Source organism: Phaseolus vulgaris, chromosome 11, assembly GCF_051622355.1.
Source record: "Phaseolus vulgaris cultivar YP4 chromosome 11, ASM5162235v1, whole genome shotgun sequence".
NCBI classification, from domain to species: Eukaryota; Viridiplantae; Streptophyta; class Magnoliopsida; order Fabales; family Fabaceae; genus Phaseolus; species Phaseolus vulgaris.
Window position 1 is genome coordinate 48,588,374 of NC_143508.1, and position 23,193 is coordinate 48,611,566.

General features: G+C 36.3%; 2 protein-coding genes and 1 pseudogene across 2 annotated transcripts; 1 reads left to right on the top strand and 2 right to left on the bottom strand.

Moving 5' to 3' along the window:
• Positions 1 to 651: 651 nt before the first annotated feature.
• LOC137809230 (putative caffeine synthase MTL2) lies at positions 652 to 4,247 on the bottom strand (annotated as a pseudogene).
• A 3,975-nt stretch (positions 4,248 to 8,222) lies between these two features.
• On the bottom strand, positions 8,223 to 9,840 carry LOC137822527 (putative caffeine synthase MTL2). The gene is made up of 4 exons (XM_068627424.2): positions 9,716 to 9,840; positions 9,153 to 9,563; positions 8,730 to 8,984; positions 8,223 to 8,618 (listed from the first exon to the last, which is right to left on the bottom strand). Exons 1-4 carry the CDS (start codon positions 9,788 to 9,790, stop codon positions 8,253 to 8,255), a joined length of 1,107 nt encoding a protein of 368 aa, XP_068483525.2. The 5' UTR covers positions 9,791 to 9,840; the 3' UTR covers positions 8,223 to 8,252.
• A 401-nt stretch (positions 9,841 to 10,241) lies between these two features.
• Positions 10,242 to 11,679, top strand: LOC137809238 (uncharacterized). Its single transcript, XM_068610375.2, has 5 exons — positions 10,242 to 10,480; positions 10,589 to 10,745; positions 10,866 to 11,052; positions 11,151 to 11,247; positions 11,622 to 11,679. Exons 1-5 carry the CDS (start codon positions 10,242 to 10,244, stop codon positions 11,677 to 11,679), a joined length of 738 nt encoding a protein of 245 aa, XP_068466476.2.
• Positions 11,680 to 23,193: the final 11,514 nt, after the last annotated feature.

The following is a 23,193-nucleotide window of genomic DNA, read 5'->3' on the forward strand; positions in this document are numbered from 1 at the left end:
TATTTTCTTTTTTTTCACTTCCTCTTTTCGCATCCCACATGCGTCTGAAGGTCCACGAGAAAACGATTTTGCATTCACATTGTGGGTTTGGTCGACACAAATGACGTCCACGCTTGGTCGACGCAAATATATGACAACTAATGACGCATTTTTTTGTAGTGATAGGATGTTTTCTTACTTATCATTTATTGTTAATTTGTCCTTTAATGTGGTTGATTGTCTGGTCGACCGGTAAATGATGTCGAGTGACGTGGTCAATTTGACCTCAACTGGTACATTTACAATTTTGTTAAAAAATTGAAAATAAGGGTTATTTTAATATAGAAACAACATTTTTATAAAGGTTAAATTAAAGTGATCAATAAAGAGAAAAAGTATAAATATGATCAATTTATCAATTACAAAATGATACTAAACATTATTTATCTTTGGTTAAACCATCCGTGTAAATTTGACCTATAAGAATCCAAAATGACAAGGCCACTAAACAAGCATAATCGAAGTTTAACCTAGAAAGAATCCAATTAATATTATTAGTAAATCCAAAATACTTAACACATCCAAAAAGGTTGGTCATATATACTTAACCCATCCGATATATATATATATATATATATATATATATATATATATATATATATATATATATATTCAAGAAACTTTGGTGATGGACACTACCACGTTAGTATACTCCAACGTCTCAAACTCAATGAGTTGGACAACTTGCTTTGCATATCTTGTGAACAATTCATCCATGTTATCTTGCCCAAACTCAACTGACAAAACAGGTTCAAAAACAGCTCTAATGGACTTAACTATGAACTCTCCTTTCATTTTGCTATCAAGGTTAGAATCACCAACATCCTCATGAAGATTTGCGTCCCAACCTATCTTGAAAGTCCTCAATGCTTGAATGGTAAAAGACCCTTCTGCTTCAATCACTTGTCTAACTTCTTCAGCAGTGGGACCATATATAGGTAGATCAAAGCAGTCTAACTTTTTCTCATCAAGTAGAACCTACAATCATAAAGAAACCTTATTTCCTATTGCTAGCTTTCTAGTAGCAAGCACGAAAAATCCACCACAGGGTTAACATCCAATACAACACAATATACAAAATCAATGATAAAATAATAAAATGCGACCTAGTTATAAAACAACATATAAATTATTATAAAATTTAGTGTAAATTATAGTTTTAAATCAAATTGAGGAATCACAATTTATTACAAAGTAGATTTTAAGCCTAACTCAACTCCATAAAACCGACTCATGAGGTGAGGTTTGCATCTACTTATATACAATGACCTAATCTCTAGTCGATGTGGGATCTCGTGTGTGGGATAACATATTATGGGTGATCCGATAACGGTCCGATAGCGGGTGACACGATAGACCTAACAAACACTCGCTAGGATAAACTTTAAATGGTTCTGATACCATTTTATAAAGTGAACTTTAAACCTAACTCAATCCCATAAAACCAGCTCATGAGGTGAGGTTTGCACCCACTTATATACAATGAAATGTCTTAATCTCTAGTCGATTGGATCTCCATCACAGTTTTCAAAGTGAACACTAGTCCCTTTTCGTTGTGGATTTGTAATGTGCGATATGAAAATAAAAGGAAAATAGTTATAAAGCGCAGTTAGTGGTTTGTGATATTATGTCTGATACACATACACAATAATGCAACAACTATTTTGATGTGTTGGTGCAGTGTTGGCCAATCATCTATAAACCTAATCGCTTACCTCTTGGACCATATCATTGAGTACCATTCCGATTACCTCTGCAGGATTACCAATTTTATGGGTTTCTCTACCAATGAACGTGAGTAACATGCTACCACCCGACCTTAGTTCCTCCGAGCGTGATTTAAGAAAAAGTTTGAAATCCTTTTCAAATTGCTTTAAGTATGCTTCATAGACTGAAGCAGGGTTGGCACTTTTTATGTAAACGTTTCCCTTGTTGAGTGGTTCAGCTATGTTGGTCGAAGTTGGTGCCTGATACCATACAAATTGAGACCAAAGAGTTAACTTGGGAATTGTAAAGCCAAATATAAAATGTAGCAATCTATGACTTTAAATGCTTGAGCCAGCACTTTTCTTTGCAAGTAATTTGTATCCATAACATAATGGTAGGAAAAGCTTGGTTAATTTGGTGGAATTGACCTGAGATAGCCAATGCAGACTGTAGGAGGAATGAAAGAAGTGGATGTAATCATCAGGAAAAAGCTTTCCATAGAAGTTTCCGGGTGTTGCATGAATAAAGAATCTTCCATGATTCTGGTTTTTCTCTGTGTATTCTTTCTAAGAAGTCAAGGATCAACTTGAAGAAGCTGTTGAAGTCATTTCCAAATAGATCATCCATGTAAATTTGCAATACACGAGGTGTACATTGGAGGGACTGGGATGGATCAAGTCACGCTTCAGCGTTTTGTAGCGATTCTTAATTGTGATACGATGGCTTCTCTGTTCATATACTTGGGAATGCCAGTTGGTGGGAGTCATAAGTGCGGTGCTTTTTGGAATGGGGTGATTGAGAAAGTTTAGGCCAGATTAAGTAGGTGGAAGGGAAGATGTTTGTCGATGGCTGGAAGGATATGCCTGATCCGGTCTGTACTTTCGTCTATTCCGTTATTCTTTATGTCGCTTTTCAAATTGCCTTCTGGGGTGGCTGAGAAGTTGGTTAAGATACAAAGAAATTTTCTCTGGGGTTGGGGTGCAGATGGAAGGAAGATCGCTTGGGCTTCATGGAACTTGGCTTGTAAGCCTCGTGAGTTCGGGGGGTTAGGTATTATAGATCCAAAGTTGTTCAACTTGACTTTGTTGGGAAAGTGGATTTGGAGGTTGGGTTCGGACGAGGGAGGCCTTTGGAAGGAAGTTCTCATTTCTAAATATGGTGGGTGGAGATTTATGGGAGAGGGAGGTAAAGGCAGGAGTTGTTCTCTTTGGAGGAAGGATTTGAAAGAGGTTTGGTCTTCAGAGAGCTGGGGGAGAAGTTTCGAAGACAGTTTTGAGTGGAAAGTAGGCGACGAAAAGGATATTTATTTCTGGAAGGATAGGTGGCTGAAGGGCGAGGCACTGAAGAACGTTTTTCCAAGACTATTTTCGATTAGCTCTAACAAAAACGCAAATTTGTTGGAGTGTGGTTTTTGGTCTAATGGAAGATGGGTTTGGCAACTAGCTTGGAGAAGATTTTTCTTCGAATGGGAGAACCCGATGGCGGATCAGATGAGCCAACTGCTGCTTGGGGCTGGGGCTGCCCCAAGAGAGGTTGATAGTTGGATTTGGAAGGAGGGGGGTCTCCAAACTTTTACAGTTAGTTTTGCTTACAACCTTGTCAGGAAGGACAATGAGGTGGATGCTTCGCCGATTTTTAGCAAGTTATGGAGGAGCAAGGCAGTTCCTTCTGCTTTGCTTTTGGCTTGGAGGGTGTTGGAAAACGAGCTTGCTACTAGGATAAATCTTAGAAGAAGAGGGGTGCAGTTAGAAAGTTTGAGGTGCGTTTTGTGTGGGAAGGAGGAAGAGTCCTGTAGTCATTTATTCTTCGGGTGCAGTTTTGCGTGGCGAGTTTGGAGTTTATGTTACAGGTGGATTGGGGTCTTGTTTGTGTCTCATATAGAGCTGAGGTTTAACTTCGATCAATTTAGGTTGAATATACCTTCTGAGTCGGTTCGTACTATATGGGACACAATCTGGGTTGGGGTGGTTAGTGAAATCTGGAGTCACAGGAATCGCATAATTTTCAAAGGAGGAGTGGTTGAAGCGTTTGAAGTTTTTGCATTGGTACAAGTTAAAGTTTGGTACTGGGTCACTACAAAGTCTCGGGGCGTTGCTTTCTCCTTTTCTGACTGGTGTCTAGAACCATTGGTGTGTATGAGGTTAGTTTCCTGAAGTTTGTTTGTAGGATTAGTAAGGGCGAGGCTTTGTTTAGTTAGTTTTGGTGGTCTTTCGCGGGTTTGGTGTTGAGTTTTATGTGTATAAGGGTTGAACCACCCCTGAAGTAGTTCCATTTTATTTATTTATTTTGCCGATCAAAAAACTCTGGTTTAAGCTCAAGCTAGCCTTATCCATTAGGGTTACCATAGTTGACACAAATAAGAGTGAATTTGGCTCCATTAGGGTTACCATAGTTGACACAAATAAGAGTGAATTTGGACCCGAAGAGCATCCCAAATCAGCTACTTTCAAACAGCTTTCTGAAGTTATGTTTGACATCAACAGTTTTACATTATCTTCAAGTATAGGTTTCACTATGCTTCCCACTTCTCTCTACACCAAATTTAATTTGGGTCACCATCTAATAATATATATATATATATATATATCATTGTCATAAACTCTTTTCTTTTTAGCATATTTGCAAGTACAAAAAAGAAAACCCTCTTTGTATTTTATATGCGTTTTGTTTTAATAAAAATATATAAACTATTTTAATTAATAAACTAATTGTTTTAAAAAAAACTATTACACATTTGCACATGATATCAATATGAAACACACTAACAATGGCCGGCGACAAAACTTTTTGTGTTATGGGACCTATATCTTTCATTTTCTTTTGGTTTTTAGTAGTCACTTGTCTTTTATGATTGAACTTTCAAAGATATGGGATATTATTTTAGTAGGGGCAAGTTTAACACTTTTTTTTCTCACAATAGCAAAACTTAGTTCATATTTATTAGAGGCCCATTATAATTTTAAAAAAGTTATACACAACTAACTCGAAATTTTAGAAGAGGCTTGAATCTATGTTTTTTCTATAATTGTGTATTATTTTATTAATTTTACTTTTCATCTATCCAACTATAAATTTTCCCACGCTTTTGTTTCTAAATTAAACAATTTTAATTGACTCTCAACAATTTTAAATCCCATTCAATATTATTTTCAAGGTTAATTAAAGTTTTATAAGCCGAAGACGTGTTAACCACAATGGTAATTGTCCTAGCCACGGTGCTATCAGAGAAGGTCGTTCTCAACTCGATGTACCCTCATACCTTCACCTGATCTCTCGCGAAGCGTTAAAATATGTTGCATTACAACTTTAATTTAAAAAATTAAAAATTGTTACATACGGATTCGTATGTAACTCTGTTTTACATACGGATATTTGGTCTTACATACGGATTTTGGTTGTATGTAATTGGAGATTTTCTTGTAGTGATATCCTTCAACAACTGAAGCAATTTCATTAAGTTTTTATCAATCCATCCATTTATTGCCTTCTAATTCATTAATCTTAACACCGTCGACAACTGTGTGAAGTTAGTTGATCCAGGATACAATGGAGTCTCTGCATCGCTTGACATAATTCCATATCCATGCGCTTCTACAAAAGACTCAGTTTCCACATCACGAATCATGTCCTACAATCGATCATCATGTACATTATCATGTATTGCATCATCCATGGTGGATCCCACATATTCTTCAGTTACAAAAACATGTGGTAAATTTAATAATTCACCATGTCATGTCCAAGTTGTATAAGATCGAAGAAACTCATCCCATAGAATGTGTTCCCTAATTATCTTCAATTCAAATAGTTAACACACGGACACTTGTTCTTTGCTCCATCATGACCATTATTATTCATGTGACGTTATGCAAAAAGTATAAATTCTTTTACTTCTCTTTTGTACTCATCACTTATGCGAACAAAATTAATCCAATTTCGATCAATTATATCCTGTAATAGTCATTCAGCTGTTTAATAATGAGTGTTCTATCTCACACATTTGCTGAGGGTCAAACACCCTCGGACTCAATACCAACACGATAATTCTATTCTAAACTAACAACTAACATAATATAAATTAATAATAAATACAAATTATACTAAATACAAAATATTATAAATTTTAAAAAATAAAAATTATAATAAAGAAAAAATAAACAAATTCATAACATTAAAAAAATTCAAACAAATTTAAAACACCACCAACCTTGTGCGTGAAGGCAACGTTGGTGAAGAGTGGCAAGAGACTGGCGACAGCAGACGCGACAACGGACGTGGCAGCAGCGCCGGAACAAAGCAAAAACTCACACAAGTAGCTACGAAGGCAATGAAACAGTACTTCGAGAAATGCAAGAAAACAAACAAAGTAAGAGAAACAATTTTTTTTTATAAATCATTGGAGAAGAAGAAAGAGAGCTCCAACGAACTTACAATGGCACGACAACACAATGAAGCTCGCAAAAGAAAAGCGAAACACCAGAGTAGAAATAGAGAGCAAACACGAAGCGCAAAGAAGGGAAAGAAAGTATGAAAGTGTAAGTGGCGCGCTTCACAGTTAGGGTAAAAAATAATTTAAGAATGCGACTATTAAATAGCCGTATTCTTAAATCATGCGCTTTGATATAAGAATGCGGCTATAGGTAAAGCCGCATTCTTAAATCAAACGCTTGAATTTAAGAATGCGACTATTACGAATAGCCGAATTCTTAAATCAAAGAGTATGATTTAAGAATGTTGTTATTAAAAATAGCTATATTCGTAAATGAAGTTAATTTAAAAAATGCCATCGTGATTTGAATGACGGTGTCTAACCATAAAAATGCATTAAGTAAATAGTCGTTATTTTTACATTTTGCACTAGTGACATTATAACCCAATAATGCTCAACACTCAATTTATGCTTGCTAAAGTAAGAAATTTATGTAATTTAGTTCTTATTGTTTGTTGCTTCACATATTTTGTCAATAAAATTTCTTTTTTCTCTTAGTTATTGCTATTTATTGTAATTATTTTTTCAAAAACTTTATGAGATAGTTATTGAATTAAAATCATTAATTAGTTGTTTATTTTAAATTTGTTGATTAAATAATATAATGAGCTTTAAAGTACAAATGGAACCTACACACATATGACTATATTGGTAATTACATTTGTACAATTATATTATTTATTTTTTTGAATAGTTTAAATCTTACCTGTTGCATTATTAAAATGTGTTGACTTTCCTAATATGTGCATTACAAGAAATATTGATATTAACCTCCCCAAAAAGCTACACAAAAATTAAAAAGAAGACACTAAACGATAATTAGAATAAGTAATTTAGTGTCTTTTTTAATCTTTGTGTGAGTTTTTTTTTATGCTAACAACAATAGTTTTTTAAATGGTGGTCAACACTTTAAATTTGATAGTTACATTAAATAAGTATATTTATAATTATGTTTTGAATTATTATTGTTATATCTAATTTGTACTTTTATTTTTTTCTTTTTTATATATATTATTATTTATTATTTATTGTTACATCTAATTTTTAATTTGTTTCTTTATTTATTATAGATATACTTGCAAAAATAATGTTGCATAGTAATCTATTTTATTTTTTAATATTATAATTTTTTCTTATTATAAAATTTTATTATTATAATTCATTGTTTTATAAAATACCCGCGGGTTTTAAAAAAGTAAAAATATTTAAATATACCCATGTGTCGGTCTAGCCGACGTATCAATTAAATATATATTTTCTAAACATTATTGTTGGTCAAGCTAACGCATCAATTAAATATATCTTTTCTGGATATTATTGTCGGCTAGACCGATGCACGACTCAAATTATGCGTCAATCTAGCTTATACAATATTATTATTATTATTATTATTATTATTATTATTATTATTATTATTATTATTATTATTATTATTATTATTATTATTTCACTTCTTCTTTGCTCGTCTCACATGCGTTGTAAGGCCCACGAGAAAATGATTTTGTGTTCGCATTGTGTGGGTTTGGTCAACACAAATGACGTCCACGCTTGGTCGACGCAAATATATGGCAACTAATGACGTGTTTTCTTGTAGTGATAAGATGTTTTCTTACTAATAATTTATTGTTAGTTTGTCCCTTAATGTGGTTGATTACTTAGTCAGTCGGTGAATGATGTCGAGTGACGTGACCAATTTAACCTGAACTGGTGTATTTACAATTTTGTTAAAAAGTTAAAAGTAAGGGTTATTTTAATTTGGAAACAGCATTTTTATAAAGGTTAAATTAAAGTGATCAATAAAGAGAAAAAGTATAAATATTATCAATGTATGAATTACAAAATGATACTAAACATTATTTATCTTTGGGTAAACCATCCGTGTAAATTTGAGCTTTATCAAGTCTAATACACTATTGAAATCAAAATAGATACTATATAGAACCGAATATATATATATATATATAAGAATCCAAAATGACAAGGCCACTAAACTAGCATAATCGAAGTATATATATATTCAAGAAACTTTGGTGATGGACACTACCACGTTAGTATACTCCAACGTCTCAAACTCAATGAGTTGGACAACTTGGTTTGCAAATCTGGTGAACAATTCATCCATGTTATCTTGCCCAAACTCAACTGACAAAACAGGTTCAAAAACAGCTCTAATGGACTTAACTATGAACTCTCCTTTCATTTTGCTATCAAGGTTAGAATCACCAACATCCTCATGAAGATTTGCGTCCCAACCTATGTTGAAAGTCCTCAAAGTTTGAAGGGTAAAAGATCCTTCTGCTTCAATCACTTGTCTAACTTCTTCAGCAGTGGGACAATATATAGGTAGATCAAAGTAGTCTAACTTTTTCTCATCAAGTAGACCCTACAATCATAAAGAGCAAATAAAACAACCTTATTTCGTACAAATAATACAACTACTATTTTGATGTGTTGGTGCAGTGTTGGCCAATCATCTATAAACCTTATCGCTTACCTCTTGGACCATGTCATTGAGTACCATTCCGATTACCTCTGTAGGATGACCAATTTTATATGTTTCATCTCTACCCATGAACGTGAGTAACATGCTACCACCCGACCTTAGTTCCTCCGAGCGTGATTTAAGAAAAAGTTTGAAATCCTTTTCAAATTGCTTCAAGTATGCTTCATAGACTGAAGGAGGGTTGGCACTTGTTATATAAACGTTTCCCTTGTTGAGTGGTTCAGCTATGTTGGTCGAAGTTGGTGCCTGATACCATACAAATTGAGACCAAAGAGTTAACTTGGGAATTGTAAAGCCAAATATAAAATGTAGCAATCTATGACTTTAAATGCTTGAGCCAGCACTTTTCTTTGCAAGTAATTTGTATCCATAACATAATGGTAGGAAAAGCTTGGTTAATTTGGTGGAATTGACCTGAGATAGCCAATGCAGACTGTAGGAGGAATGAAAGAAGTGGATGTAATCATCAGGAAAAAGCCTTCCATAGAAGTTTCCGGGTGTTGCATGAATAAAGCATCTTCCATGATTCTGGTTTTTCTCTTTGTGTATTCTTTCTAAGAAGTCAGGGATCAACTTGAAGAAGCTGTTGAAGTCATTTCCAAATAGATCATTCATGTAAATTTGCAATACACGAGGCCTACTTTGGTTTAAGCTCAAGCTAGCCTTATCCATTAGGCTTACCATAGTTGACACAAATAAGAGTGAATTTGGCCCCGAAGAGCATCCCAAATCAGCAACTTTCCAACAGCTTTCTGAAGTTATGTTTGACATCAACAGTTTTACATTATCTTCAAGTATAGGTTTCACTATGCTTCCCACTTTTCTCTACACCAAATTTAATTTGGGTCACCATCTAATAGTTTATATATATCATTGTCATAAACTCTTTTCTTTTTAGCATATTTGCAAGTAAAAAAAAAAAAAACTCTATGTATTTTATATGCGTTTTGTTTTCTAAAGCGGAAAAGAGATGATACCTGAAGTAAGGAGTTTCTGGTATAGCTGGTTTCTCCCTCACCACCCTTCATGTGAAGTACTCTCTCAGTTGCCATTATGTAATGAATGGTAACTCAACAATACCAATGCCAAACAATTATGTAAGGCTACGGGAAGTGTCAACATTTATATACACACTTTATTGTTAGAATGAGTGTGGTCCCATTTTCTTATTCTACTATACTTATCCTAGGAAACAAACACAAAAACTATAAAGAAGATGACCAAACAAGACCACAAAAGTTGTAGACTTTTTTCTCTTTGGATTTTTCTTTTCTTTTTTTACATTTTGTAAGAGTCCTAAAGTCTTCTTGACTTAAAGAAGTTCTTTCTTCAACTCCTTAGCTTTGCTGCTTATAAAGCTCCTTTGAAAGCCTCTTCGATGACCTGTATTCTTTTCCTTTCCTTTAACTTTCCTTGTTTCTTGTGATGACTCCATCTTGTGTTAGTATATTTTGAACCATGATCTCCTCATTATACAATTATACTATAATCTGCAACAGCTTAATGATTATAGACCAATTTCGTTGGTTGAGTGTGTATAAAACGGTTTCGAAGATTTTGACTATTAGGTTGAAAAAAGTCATCAGTAAAGTTATCGACGTTAGGCAATCTGTCTTTCTTGAAGGAATGGGGTTATTGGATAGTATTTTGGTAGCCAATGAAGCCTTAGAAGAGTTGAAGAGGAAGAAGAAAAGTTGTGTGTTTTTCAAGGTGGATTATGAGAAGGCTTACAACTCTGTGAGGTGGGATTTTATATATTATATGCTAGGAAGGCTTGGCTTTTGCGAAAAGTGGATTTCTTGGATTAAAGCTTGTTTGGAATCAGCATCGATGTCAATTCTCGTAAACAGGAGTCCTACTAAGGAATTTTTTCCGAAGAAAGGGTTGAGACAAGGTGATCTGTTAGCTCCATTCTTGTTTCTTATAGCGACTGAAGGGTTAGCCGAGGTATCTAGGACCGTGGTTGAGAAAAACTTGATTGAGAGCTTGGAGATTGGGAATAAATCGGTAAAAGTAAATATGCTCTAGGATGCTGATGACATTTTGTTCTTTTGTAAGGCAAAGAGCAAAAGTGTATTTAATATAAAGGTTATGTTGAACTGTTTTGAGTTGGCATCTGGTCTTAAGGTGAATTTCTCCAAGAGTAGAATTGGTGGGATTGGGGTGGAGCAGACGAAGATTCTCCACTTTGCAACTATTTTAAATTGTGAGGTGATGAGAATTCCTTTTAAATATTTGGGGATGCCTGTAGGGGGGTGTCATAAGAGGAGTGAGTTCTGGGATGAAGTGGTTAATAGGGTAAAGAAAGGGCTAGGTAGGTGGAAAGGAAGATTTATCTCGATGGCAGGGAGGATATGCTTAATTAAGTTTGTCTTGTTGTCAATACCTTTGTTCTATCTTTCTCTGTTCAAGATACCGTCTATTGTTTTAAAGAAGATTGTGAGTCTGCAGAGGGATTTTTTGTGGGGTTGGGGGTCAGATGGAAGGAAGGTTGCATGGGTGGCATGGGGTAAGATTTGTAAATCCAAGGATGCAGGAGGGCTCGACATTATTAATATCAGGCAATTTAATTTGGCGTTGTTGGAAAAATGGGTTTGGCGCCTAAACACGGAAACGGGGGGTTGTGGAGGGAGGTATTGGATTCTAAGTGTGGAGGATGGAGAGGTTTGAAGGAGCAACGAGATATTAATAGTAAGGTCTCTCTGTGGTGGAGAGATTTAAGGAAGGTCTGGAGGTCTGAATAAATGAGGAGGGAAGTTTGAAGATCGTTTGTCTTTGGAGGTCGGTAACGGGAGAGAGGTTATGTTTTGGTCAGACAATTGGATAGACTCAGAAGACTTGAAAAGCATATTTCCAAGGTTATTTTCTTTGTCTGTTAATAAGGAGGCAAAATTATGTGATTGCGGAATATGGGGGAACAGGTCCTGGGAGTGGAAATTAAGGTGGAGAAGGGGTTTGTTTGCTTGGGAAGAGGAGCAAGAAAGTCAACTCTTAGAGTTGATCTCTAATAAGATGCTCGAGATGGAAACAATGGATAGATGGGTATGGAAGGATAGTGAGTCAACAGAGTTTTCAGTTAAGTCCGCTTATGTTTTTTTAAGGGGAGAAGGAAGTGAGGAAGTCTCAAGAAGATATAATTTTTTATGGAAAATTAAGGCGCTTCCCTCAGCTCATGTCACATCTTGGAGAGTGATGAAAAACAAGGTTGCTTGTAAGGTTAATCTGGAGAGAAGAGGAATCGAGATTGAGAGTAATATGTGTTGCTTGTGTAGGAGGTCTGAGGAGTCAACAAATAATTTGTTTTGCGAATGCAGAGTTGCTTGGTTAATTTAGAATCATTTTTATGAATGGTTAGGAGTAAGATCAGTCGATTTTATGGATCCTAGGTCTCATTTTGAACATTTCAAGATTCTAGATGCACCCACTTCAGTTAATCTTATTCTGGGCAATGTGTGGATTGCATTGATTAGTGAGATATGGAGGCATAGGAACAACTGTTTATTTAAAGGTGGAGTGGTTGATCACATTGAAGTGTTCTCTCTAGCACAGATTAAGGTTTGGTCATGGATCTCTTCAAAGATACCGTCAGCTAATTTCTCATTCTCTGATTGGTGTCTTGAACCATTGGTTTGTATGCATTCAATTTAGTTTGTTATAAGGATTGATCCTTGTTATTCTTTGTTATTTTGGTAGAGATGGGTTAGATTGTAGGAGGTCTTGTTGGCTTATATGAAGTTGGAAAGGTAATCTGTGAACATCATTTTACTATATAAGGGTTAGAGCATCCTAAAGTGGTCCCATTTAATTTCATTACTATTTGCTGAAGAAAAAAAACCAGCTATACTATAAGTGACTCACGTAAAACATACCTAAAGTGACAAAAAAGATACATGAATAGTGTTTCTCATTACTAAATTGGAAAGCCAATTAGATGATTTCACCAGATTTTTCAAGTCTTATACACACTAAGAGATCAAACTAAGTTTTCACGTTCCTATCCATAGTAAGTTTAACCTTCTTTACAGCACTTCTGCATTAATCACTTTTTGAAATTTGACAAAATCAAACCTTTTTTTTTTTTTTTTACTTTTAATCTCTTTGAAATAAAAATATCCTTGATTCTTCTCCTCCTCTGAAAAATTATCACATACCTCTTTCGTCATGGTCATTTGAAAAATTGGAAAAGAAGAAGCTAACCTTCATTGCCTCAGTCTTAAGCAAAACAGTAAAAAGAAAGAAAAACACTAAAGACTAAAGGAATATCAAGACTATATAAAAAAGTTAAGAGGGATTTAACTTAAGTGCATAACTTTAAACATACCTAATCCTTTAAAATAATTTTAAATTTACAATTTGAATACACATAATATTTTTAATTATCTATATATAACAGACGAATACATTAAAAAGTTATAACAATATAAAAAATATATAAATTAGAATTTCAATATCTGTTAAGATACAAAATATTTTACTTGTACTTGCACAGCAGAGTGTTTTTCTTTGTTCTTCGTTTGGGATATAGTGTTATATTTGTTTACAATAGTTAAAGTAATATAAAAAAATTATAAATTATCTTCGTTTCAGCAATGTAAGTCAGGATAACACAGAACAATTTAGAATTTCTCAAACTCGTGTTCATGACAAACCTTTTCTGCTGGAAAGAAAAAGAAAAGATCTTTTAGTAAAAGAAAAGAAAAGTACTACTTATCTTTACTAAAACAATTGAAAAACTATGGATATAAGTTTATTATTCGGTGTTAGATTGTATTTTTGAAGGTAAATCTTTTAACAAAAAAATTTCGTTTCTCTGTACAAGGTAAAATTATTTTATAAATAAATTAAAAATTATATTTTACAAAATTAATAAAAATATATAAACTATTTTAATTAATAAACTAATTGTTTTAAAAAAAAAACTTTTACACATTTGCACATGATATCAATATGAAACACACTAACAATGGCCACCGACAAAACTTTTTGTGTTATGGGACCTATATCTTTCATTTTCTTTTGGTTTTTAGTAGTCACTTGTCTTTTATGATTGAACTTTCAAAGATATGGGATATTATTTTAGTATGGGCAAGTTTAACACTTTTTTTTTCTCACAATAGCAAAACTTAGTTCATATTTATTAGAGGCCCATTATAATTTTAAAAAAGTTATACACAACTAACTCGAAATTTTAGAAGAGGCTTGAATCTATGTTTTTTCTATAATTGTGTTTAATTTTATTAATTTTAGGTTTTATCTATCCAACTATAAATTTTCCCACGCTTTTGTTTTTAAATTAAACAATTTTCATTGACTCTCAACAATTTTAAATCCCATTCAATATTATTTTCAAGGTTAATTAAAGTTTTATAAGCTGAAGACGCGTTAACCACAATGGTAATTGTCTTAGCCACGGTGCTATCAGAGAAGGTCGTTCTCAACTCGATGTACCCTCGTACCTCTACCTGATCTCTCGCGAAGCGTTAAAATTTGTTGCATTACAACTTTAATGTTAAAAAAAAAAAAATTGTTACATACGAATTCGTATGTAACTCTGTTTTACATACAAATATTTAGTCTTACATATGGATTTTGGCTGCATGTAATTGCAGATTTTCTTGTAGTGATAACGTTCAACAACTAAAGCAATTTCGTTAAGTTTTTATTAGTGCATCCATTTATTGCCTTATAATTCATCAATCTTAATATCGTCGACAACTGTGTGAAGTTAGTTGATCCAGGATACAATGGAGTCTCTGAATCGCTTGACATACTTCCATATCCATGAGCTTCTACAAAAGACTTAGTTTCCACATCACGAATCATGTCCTCCTATCGATCATCACGTACATTATCATGTATTGCATCATCCATGGTGGACCCCACATATTCTTCAGTTACAAAAACATGTGGTAAATTTAATAATTCACCATGCCATGTCCAAGTTGTATAAGATCGAAGAAACCTATCTCATAGAAGGTATTCCTTGATTAACTTAACATCTAGTATCTGTCCATTCAAATAGTTAATACATTGACACTTGATCTTTGCTCCATCATGACCATTATTATTCACGTTACGTTGCGCAAAAAGTATAAATTCTTTTACTCCTCTTTTGTACTCATCACTTATGCGAACAAAATTAATCCAATTTCGGTCCATTATACCCTGTAATAGTCATTTAGGTGTTTTCTAATGAGTGTTTTATCTCACACGTTTGCTGAGGGTCGAACACCATCGGACTCAATACCAACACAATAATTCTATTCTAAACTAACAACTAACATAATATAAATTAATAATAAATACAAAATAATATAAATTTTAAAAATAAACAAATTCATAACATTAAAAAAATTCAAAAATAATTTAAAACACCACCAACCTTGTGCGTGAAGGCAATGTTGGTGAAGAGTGGCAGGGGACCGACGACAGCAGATGCGACAACGGACATGGCAGCAGCGACGGAGCAAAGCAAAAACCCACACAAGTAGCTACAAAGGCAATGAAACAGTACTTCGAGCAATGCAAGAAAACAAACAAAGTAAGAGAAATGATTTTTTTTAAATCATTGGAGAAGAAGAAAGAGAGTTCCAACGAACTTACAATGGCACGAAAACACAATGAAGCTCGCAAAAGAAAAGCGAAACACCAGAGTAGAAACAGAGAGCAAATACGAAGCGCAAAGAAGAGAAAGAAAGTATGGAAGCATAAGTGGTGCGCTTCAGAGTTAGGGTAAAAAATAATTTAAGAATGCAGCTAATTGTAATAGTTGCATTCTTAAATCACGCGCTTTGATAAAAGAATGCAGCTATAGGTAAAGCCGCATTCATAAATCAAGCGCTTTGATTTAAGAATGCGACTGTTAGGAATAACCGAATTCTTAAATCAAAGCGTATGATTTAAGAATGTTGTTATTACAAATAGTTGTATTCGTAAATGAAGTTAATTTAAAAAATGCCACCGTGATTTGAATGACGACGTCTAACCGTAAAAATACATTAAGTAAATAGTCGTTATTTTTACATTTTTCACTAGTGACATTATAACTCAATAGTGCTCAACACTCAATTTATGCTTGCTAAAGTAAGAAATTTATGTAATTCAGTTCCTATTGTTTGTTGCTTGACATGTTTTGTCAATAAAATTTCTTTTTTCTCTTATTTATTGCTACTTATGGTAATTCTTTTTTCAAAAACATTTTGTGATAGTTATTGAATTAAAATCGTTAATCAGTTGTTTATTTTAAATTTGTTGATTAAATAATATAATGAGTTTTAAAGTACAAATGGAACATACACACATGACTATATTGGTAATTACATGTACAACGATATTTATTTTTTTTGGAATAGTTTAAATCTTACATGTTGACTTATTAAAATATGTTGACTTTCCTAATATGTGCATTACAAGAAATATTGATATTAGCCTCCCAAAAAATCCACACAAAGATTAAAAAAGAGACACTAAATGATAATTAGAATGAGTTTAGTGTCTCTTTTAATCTTTGTGAGTTTTTGGGAGGCTAACAACAATAATTTTTGTAATGGTGGTCAACACTTTAAATTTGATAGTTACATTAAATAAGTATATTTTTAATTATGTTTTGAATTATTATTGTTATATCTCATTTGTACTTTTATTTTTTTCTTTTTTATATATATTATTATTTATTATTTATTGTTACATCTAATTTTTAATTTGTTTCTTTATTTATTATAGATATACTTAAAAAAATAATGTTGCATAGTAATCTATTTTATTTTTTAATATTATAATTTTTTCTTATTATAATATTTTATTATTATAATTCATTGTTTTATAGAATACCCGCGTGCTAGTAAAAATATACTTACAATAAACTATTTAAAATTAAAATATTTATTACAGCATTATAAATTAAAAATAAATAAATCTTTAGAAAAAGTAAAAATATTTAAATATACCCATGTGTCGGTCCAGCCAACGTATCAATTAAATATATATTTTCTAAACATTATTGTTAGTCAAGCTGACGCACGACTCAAATTATGCGTCAATCTAGCTGATGCAATATTATTATTATTATTATTTTCATTTTCTCTTTGCACGACATGCGTCGAAAGGTCCACGAGAAAACGATTTTGCGCTCGTATTGCGTGGGTTTGGCCGACACAAATGACATCCACGCTCGACTTAAATAATGACACATTTTCTTGTAGTGATAGGATGTTTCCTTACTTATAAATATTTTTTTATCAGCAAATAATTAAATAAAATTAAAAGGGACACTTCAAGGGTGTTCCAACCCTTATACAACCCGAAAAAACACACTCTCAGAATGCTACCTATCGTAGCATCAAGAGCGGCAACCCACAAACCCCCCATCCCACTAGAGTTCCACCTCAGGTACGTAACCAAAAGGCCACCAACATCAGAACTGGTTTGCAGAACAGCTAGTGGTCCAGCCATCCAACTAGCACAGGTTACCAAAACTGCACCTAAACCATCCTTGTTGAATTTTCCAGCGGCCAAGCTAAAAACCAGCTTTGACAGCATCAGCATAACAGCACTCCAAAGGCACCAACCAACACTCCAATCTGCCCTCCAACCAGCACACCGTCCAAGGGCATCCCAACCAATGCACATGACCATCTTCAACCCAGAATCTTGCACAACCAACTCTCCAACCAACATATTCCTCCAGAGAAGACCTTCCTTAAAGCTTGAACCAACGACCATTTAACACCCCGTACATATCCCTTGAAAGCATATAAAGCCGAACAAAAAACTACACAACCACTCTGGTACTAGCTCCTTGCCAAGCTTAGGGACCTACACCTCCACCAAACTAGCAGCTTCACATACCCAATGCAGACCTAAACCATACCAGGGGATAAAACTTACTACTCCTGATTGTCTAAAGCTAGCTCCTGCAATACATTCCAGAGGACCAAAGCTTATGTTGATTGATATGCCCATTCAAGATCTACCTCAGTACCATCGCCAGCTTCTATGATACTTTGCTTAACATGCTTACACACTGCTCCAACAAAATTTCACCCATGACTATCAGAGGAACAAAACAACCAACTACATGATTCCATTACCTCCCCATGTCTTAAACCAGCAGAGCTTATTCCTTGACAGATTGTGAGGAAGCTAAATGGGCTTGCTTGCCAGACCCAACACACTACTGGACATCTACGGCTAGATCTCAGCTCCTATAGCCAGCAACACCAAAGGATCTCCAGTAGTGTGTTAGGTTGTCATGAATTGCAGTAAGACAACCAAGGCTGAGAGGAAGGAAGGATAAAAGCAAATATAGAACTATGGAGCAACGCAGAGGCCGTTTGAGTTGTCATGAAGATGAAGGGGTCACAACGTTTTTCTTCTCGAACTTCCCAAACGGAGTGGGAGAGGTAGACATGTTCAAGGTGTTTCAAAAGTGGGCTCGTGTGAAAGACGTTTTCATCTCTCGAAAATTAAATAAATGGGGAAGGAGATTCGGTTTTGTGCGGTTCTTTGGAATGAGAGATGTGGGACATCTGGAAAGAGAGCTAGATCAGTTATATGTAGGGAATAAGAAGCTATTTGTGAACATCCCAAAGTACCGAAGGAATATGGAGGAACAAAGCAGGACAGAAGGGAGGCTTCGGAGGGCTCCCTATAGGGCGCGGCAGAATGAAGATAGTCATGCCCACAAGAAAGTCACGGTGACAGGGGGAGAACAGAGAAGGGAGGACATATGGGTGGAGAAGAAAGGAAATAGGTCTTATGCAGAAGTTGCTACCGGTACAACTACGAATCAGTGGAAGGGAGTAAGTTTCAAAAAACAACAACGTGTGTTACCGTGGATGGATAGGAGTGCGGTGGGGAAACTTAGGGTGGTAAGAACGTTGAACAGTTGGTGGAGGAGTTGGTGACAGGGGGCATAAACATGTTACGTGTAAGAGCTTTGGGGGACAACCTTGTATTGCTTACACCAAGAGAAGGGGAGAAAATGGAGAATTTTATAAAGGTAAATAGTGAGTGGGTTGATTGTGTGTTTGAAAGCATTAAGCCTTGGTCGCTCTCCAGTGGTCCAAGTCATAAATCAATTTGGGTGAGGTGCTACGGATTGTCGCTTCCTCTGTGGAATGAAGAGTGCTTTACCAAATTGATAGGAGCTCTAGCCCCGTCGGCTATGCTGGTAGGTATTGACAGCTCTACAGAGTCATGGGAGAATTTGGAATTTGCGAGATTACAAGTTCGAATCCTGAAGTGTGAGAGTGCTAGAATGGAAGAATGTGTGCGAATCAACAATCAGCTATGCAATATTCTCATTGAAGAGGAGAGCCCATGCTGGTATGGAGGCAGGGGCAAGAACGTCATATCATCCTCTACATTGTCGGAGAGTGTATCTTCCTCATAAACTTACATAGAAGAAACAGTTTTCACGAGGATGAACGGTGAGGACGATAATAGATTATGGAGGGAGGAGGAACACTATTCAAAACGAGAAGGGGAAGGAAAAAAGACGGTGGAAGAAGATGATGAACAGTACCCGAATGAGACAAAACTGTTATATGTGGGCTCCTCTTCAAAAACAAAAGGTTGTTAGTGGAAAGGTGAAAAAACCTTAATAGAAGGAGAAAGATATGGGCATAAAGGATTTGTTAATGTTGACTTGATATCTTTCTCTGATGATGACTGTGGGGTAGTTGGGTGCGGCAAACCAATACAAGCTGAGTTGGCAAAATTGGTGATAGAGCTGGAGTGTGGAAATAACTTACCAGTTACATGTGGGACAACGGGCCTTGAAAGAAAGAAAGATGCCCATTTCGTAGGGGGCTGGTCCGTGCACTTAGCCCAGTCAGAAGAGGAAGTTGATGGTGCTGGAAAGAAGATAGATGAAGAGGAGTGTGGCTTAAAGGATGAAACAGGAAATAGCTTGTTGGAGCGCGTAAGCCCGTTAGGGGACCCAGGGGTGAGTCCCAGTGGAGTAAAATGACGGGTTCTCCTACACGAACCAAAAGCAGCGGGTCTTGTGTTGGAAAGTGGTTCATCATCTAAGAAAGAGGTAAGCATGGGGGAACAATGTGCGTCTGGAAGAGCAATGATGGGAGCACTATCAGAGCCCCCTTCTGAAGATGGGGGAGTAGTAGAGAAATGCAAGTCAAACTCACCGCAACGTCTGAGAAAGAAGAAAGGCCTTGGCATTGTGGGGGAATCACGATCACACCCGAGGCGGTCGGCAAGGATTAGTGAAAGACACTCCCAGGCGAGCATAGTGGAATCACCGTAGCTGTGGGCAATTGGAAAGAAAATTGGTTTGTTGTGCTGAGAAGATGAACAGGAGGTTATTAAAGAATACAATGGTATGGAAGTAAGAGACTCGGAGATGGCGTTTGGCCATAAAGAAGGGAATGATAATAGTGTTTTATGATTATTGTGACCTTCAATATAAGAGGATTGGGGGGAGGTAATAAAACTAGGTACCTGAGACATATTATAGCGAATGAGGGTGCTGATTTTGTGTGTTTGCAAGAAACAAAAGTGAAGACTTTATCTGATGCTAAATGTTACTCTTTGTGTGGGAGCAATAAAGTGGGTTGGATACACTATGAAGGGGAGAATGGAAGTGGAGGAATGTTGTCAATGTGGCATCAAGAAGCTTTCACATATGAAAATCACCTTATGGGAAAGGGGTACATTGCGGTCTACGGCAGTCATGTTAAAGATAATCTGAGATGTGTTGTGGTTAATATCTACGTTGCCTGTAACTTGAGAGATAATAAGACCCTGTGGATGGAGTTATCCAATATCAAATTTATCTCACAAGAGGCGTATTGGTGTTTATGTGGCAATTTTAATGCTATCAGAAGTCGAGCTGAAAGGAAAGGAAGCACGAATAGAGTGAATTACGCAAGTGAGATTAGAGGTTTTAATAGCTTTATTGATGATAATTTGTTGTTGGACACTCCTATTGTGGGCAAAAAATATACTTGGTTTAACTCAAATGGGTCGGCAAAGAGTAGAATAGATAGAGTGTTGGTTACAGAGGAATGGATAGAAAAGTGGCCTATGTGCAAACAGTATTGTATCGCCCTGGTAGTCGGAAGTGATGACGTGGCATCGAGCTGTTATATAGGCGTGTTGGATGGGGCACCTGGTTGGCAGAAGGGAAGGAAGTCGGGGGGTTGGTGTAGTCGCCAGTTGTTAAGTTGGCATGTTCCGATCTCCAGCATGCCTAAACCGGCGGTCACCGGGTTGAAGATGAAGTCGCCAGATGTGAACCCAGGCGACCAAGTGATTAGAGATCGCCGAAACGAGGACATCGCCGAAGATGAAGGCAGATAGTCATTTCCCAGCTGGCCAGAGGCTGAGGTCGGGAGACAGCTTACTTGAGCATATACGGTGAAACAGGTAGGGTAGATCATGAAGGCGGCCGGCGAGACCACAGGGAAGGTGTGTACGAAGGCACCCGAACTCGCCACCCAGTAGAGATCACGCTCCAAGGCAGCTATGCACTGAGTTGTATCATGCATAAGTAACTTAGCCAACAAACCTGAAGAGTAAGAAATAGCGCCCAAGTCAAGGATGCTCCAGATGATGGCACGTGTACAGCTGGATGTGAGCCACGTGTCCAGATGTGTAACTACCAGGAGAGAGAAAGTGCCCAGGTATATAAGAGTTTCCAACGAACTTCTGAGGTACGGATTTTCAGATTGTTTCTTTACGCTTGCAAGTTTTGAGTACGCTGAGGAGAACTTGTCACGGTTCCTTAGAGTTCTTGAGTTTTACTCTTAAGTAATTGGTGGTTCAGTCGCTGACTTGGGTGTCGGAGCGTGATCGGCCGCAGCGGCGCCGTTTCGTCTTTTGCAGGTTCTTGAGGTGGATCACGGTGAAGGACGGAGGCTAACACGGCGCAGAAGTCGATCCAAGTTTGACGAGGCAAAGCTCCAGCGTTTTGGTCAACAGGCAGGATCAAGTATGTACAACGAAGGGAAGTCTCCGATTACTGTGCCATAGTGGTGAAGTCAACGGAAAAAGATTGGGGACCTAAACCTTTCCGAACTATTGATGCGTGGTTGTCAAAAAAAGGTTTTGGTGAGATGGTGAAGACTAAGTGGAACTCCTATTCAAGCTGGGGGAGAGGGTTTGTGAAGATAAAAGAGAAGCTAAAGTGTTTGAAAGGGGATCTAAAACTATGGAATAAGGATGTGTTTGGGAACATTAACACAAGTAAAAAGAGAATTTTGCAAGATATTGAAGACATTGATTGTCAAGATTGCAATGGGAATATCACGGAAAATGCCAGGCTTAAAAGGTGTGAGCTGTTAAGCCGTCTCAAGGAAATTGATAAAAAGCTTGACTCGCTTACGTGCCAGAAAGCGAGAGTAAGCTGGCTCAAGAATGGGGACTCCTGCACGAAGTTCTATCATTCGACCCTTAGATGGAGAAGACTAAGAAATGAAGTTAATGGTGTGGAGATTGGAGATCAGTGGTGTGAGGAACCTAGTACGGTGCGAAGAGAGGCGAAGATGCTTTTTTAGAAGAGATTTACAACGACGAAGGATCTGGGCGTAAGACTGGATGCAGTTGATTTTAAAACTCTCACTGGTGAGGATAATCTGGGTCTTATAGCTGAGTTTACTGAGAAGGAAATTAGAGATGATGTGTGGCAGTGTGAAGGTGCAAAGAGTCTAGGCCCGGATGGTTTCAATTTTAACTTTCTGAAGAAGTGTTGGGAAGTCATAAAAGTGGAGGTTGTGGAAGCCATAAAAGTGAAGGTTGTGGAAGCGGTGAAGCAGTTTCACGAAAATGGGATTATCCCAAAAGGCTGTAATGCCTCTTTTGTTGCTTTGGTACCCAAGGTCAGGGACCCTTCCAGGCTCGAGCAATACAAACCTATTTCGTTAGTAGGTGCTATATACAAAATTATAGCAAAGCTGTTGGCGGAAAGGATAAAGAAAGTCCTACCCTCTGTTGTGGATGAAAGCCAATCAGCGTTCCTGAAGGATAGATGAATCCTTGATAGTGTACTAATGACTAATGAGGTGGTAGAAGACATAAGGAGAAGAGGGAGAAGTGGGTTGTGTCTAAAGGTAGATTTCGAAAAAGCATACAACTCAGTCAAATGGGAGTTCCTCTATGACATTCTTCAGGATGGGGTTCCATCACAAATGGATCATGTGGATTTGAGGGTGCTTGGAAACTGCTACTATATCAATTTTAGTTAATGGGAGCCCTACGGAGGAATTTAAACCCTCTAGAGGGCTGAGGCAGGGTGATCCCTTAACATCTTTCCTCTGTCTTGTAGTAGCTGAAGGCTTGGTTGGGTTGGTAAGGCAAGCTGTGAAGACAAACATGCTTTTTAGCCTTAAGATCGAAAGAAAGGAGGTCGATATGAGCCTCCTTCAGTATGCAGATGATACCTTGTTCCTTTGTGAAAACTCTTTTACAAATGTGGTGACTTTGAAGGCTATTTTAA

What these genes read in the sequence shown, in the direction of transcription:
- LOC137822527 (XM_068627424.2), bottom strand. Translation starts at nt 9,790, where the DNA reads ATGGCAACTGAGAGAGTACTTCACATGAAGGGTGGTGAGGGAGAAACC. An exon ending in CCAGAAACTCCTTACTTCAG is followed by an intron (nt 9,564 to 9,715) that starts GTATCATCTCTT and finishes AATTTGGTGTAG; the next exon opens with AGAAAAGTGGGAAGCATAGT. An exon ending in TCAATGACATGGTCCAAGAG is followed by an intron (nt 8,619 to 8,729) that starts GTAAGCGATAAG and finishes TTATGATTGTAG; the next exon opens with GGTCTACTTGATGAGAAAAA.
- LOC137809238 (XM_068610375.2), top strand. Translation starts at nt 10,242, where the DNA reads ATGATTATAGACCAATTTCGTTGGTTGAGTGTGTATAAAACGGTTTCG. An exon ending in AAGGCTTACAACTCTGTGAG is followed by an intron (nt 10,481 to 10,588) that starts GTGGGATTTTAT and finishes TCTCGTAAACAG; the next exon opens with GAGTCCTACTAAGGAATTTT. An exon ending in TGGAGATTGGGAATAAATCG is followed by an intron (nt 10,746 to 10,865) that starts GTAAAAGTAAAT and finishes TCTGGTCTTAAG; the next exon opens with GTGAATTTCTCCAAGAGTAG.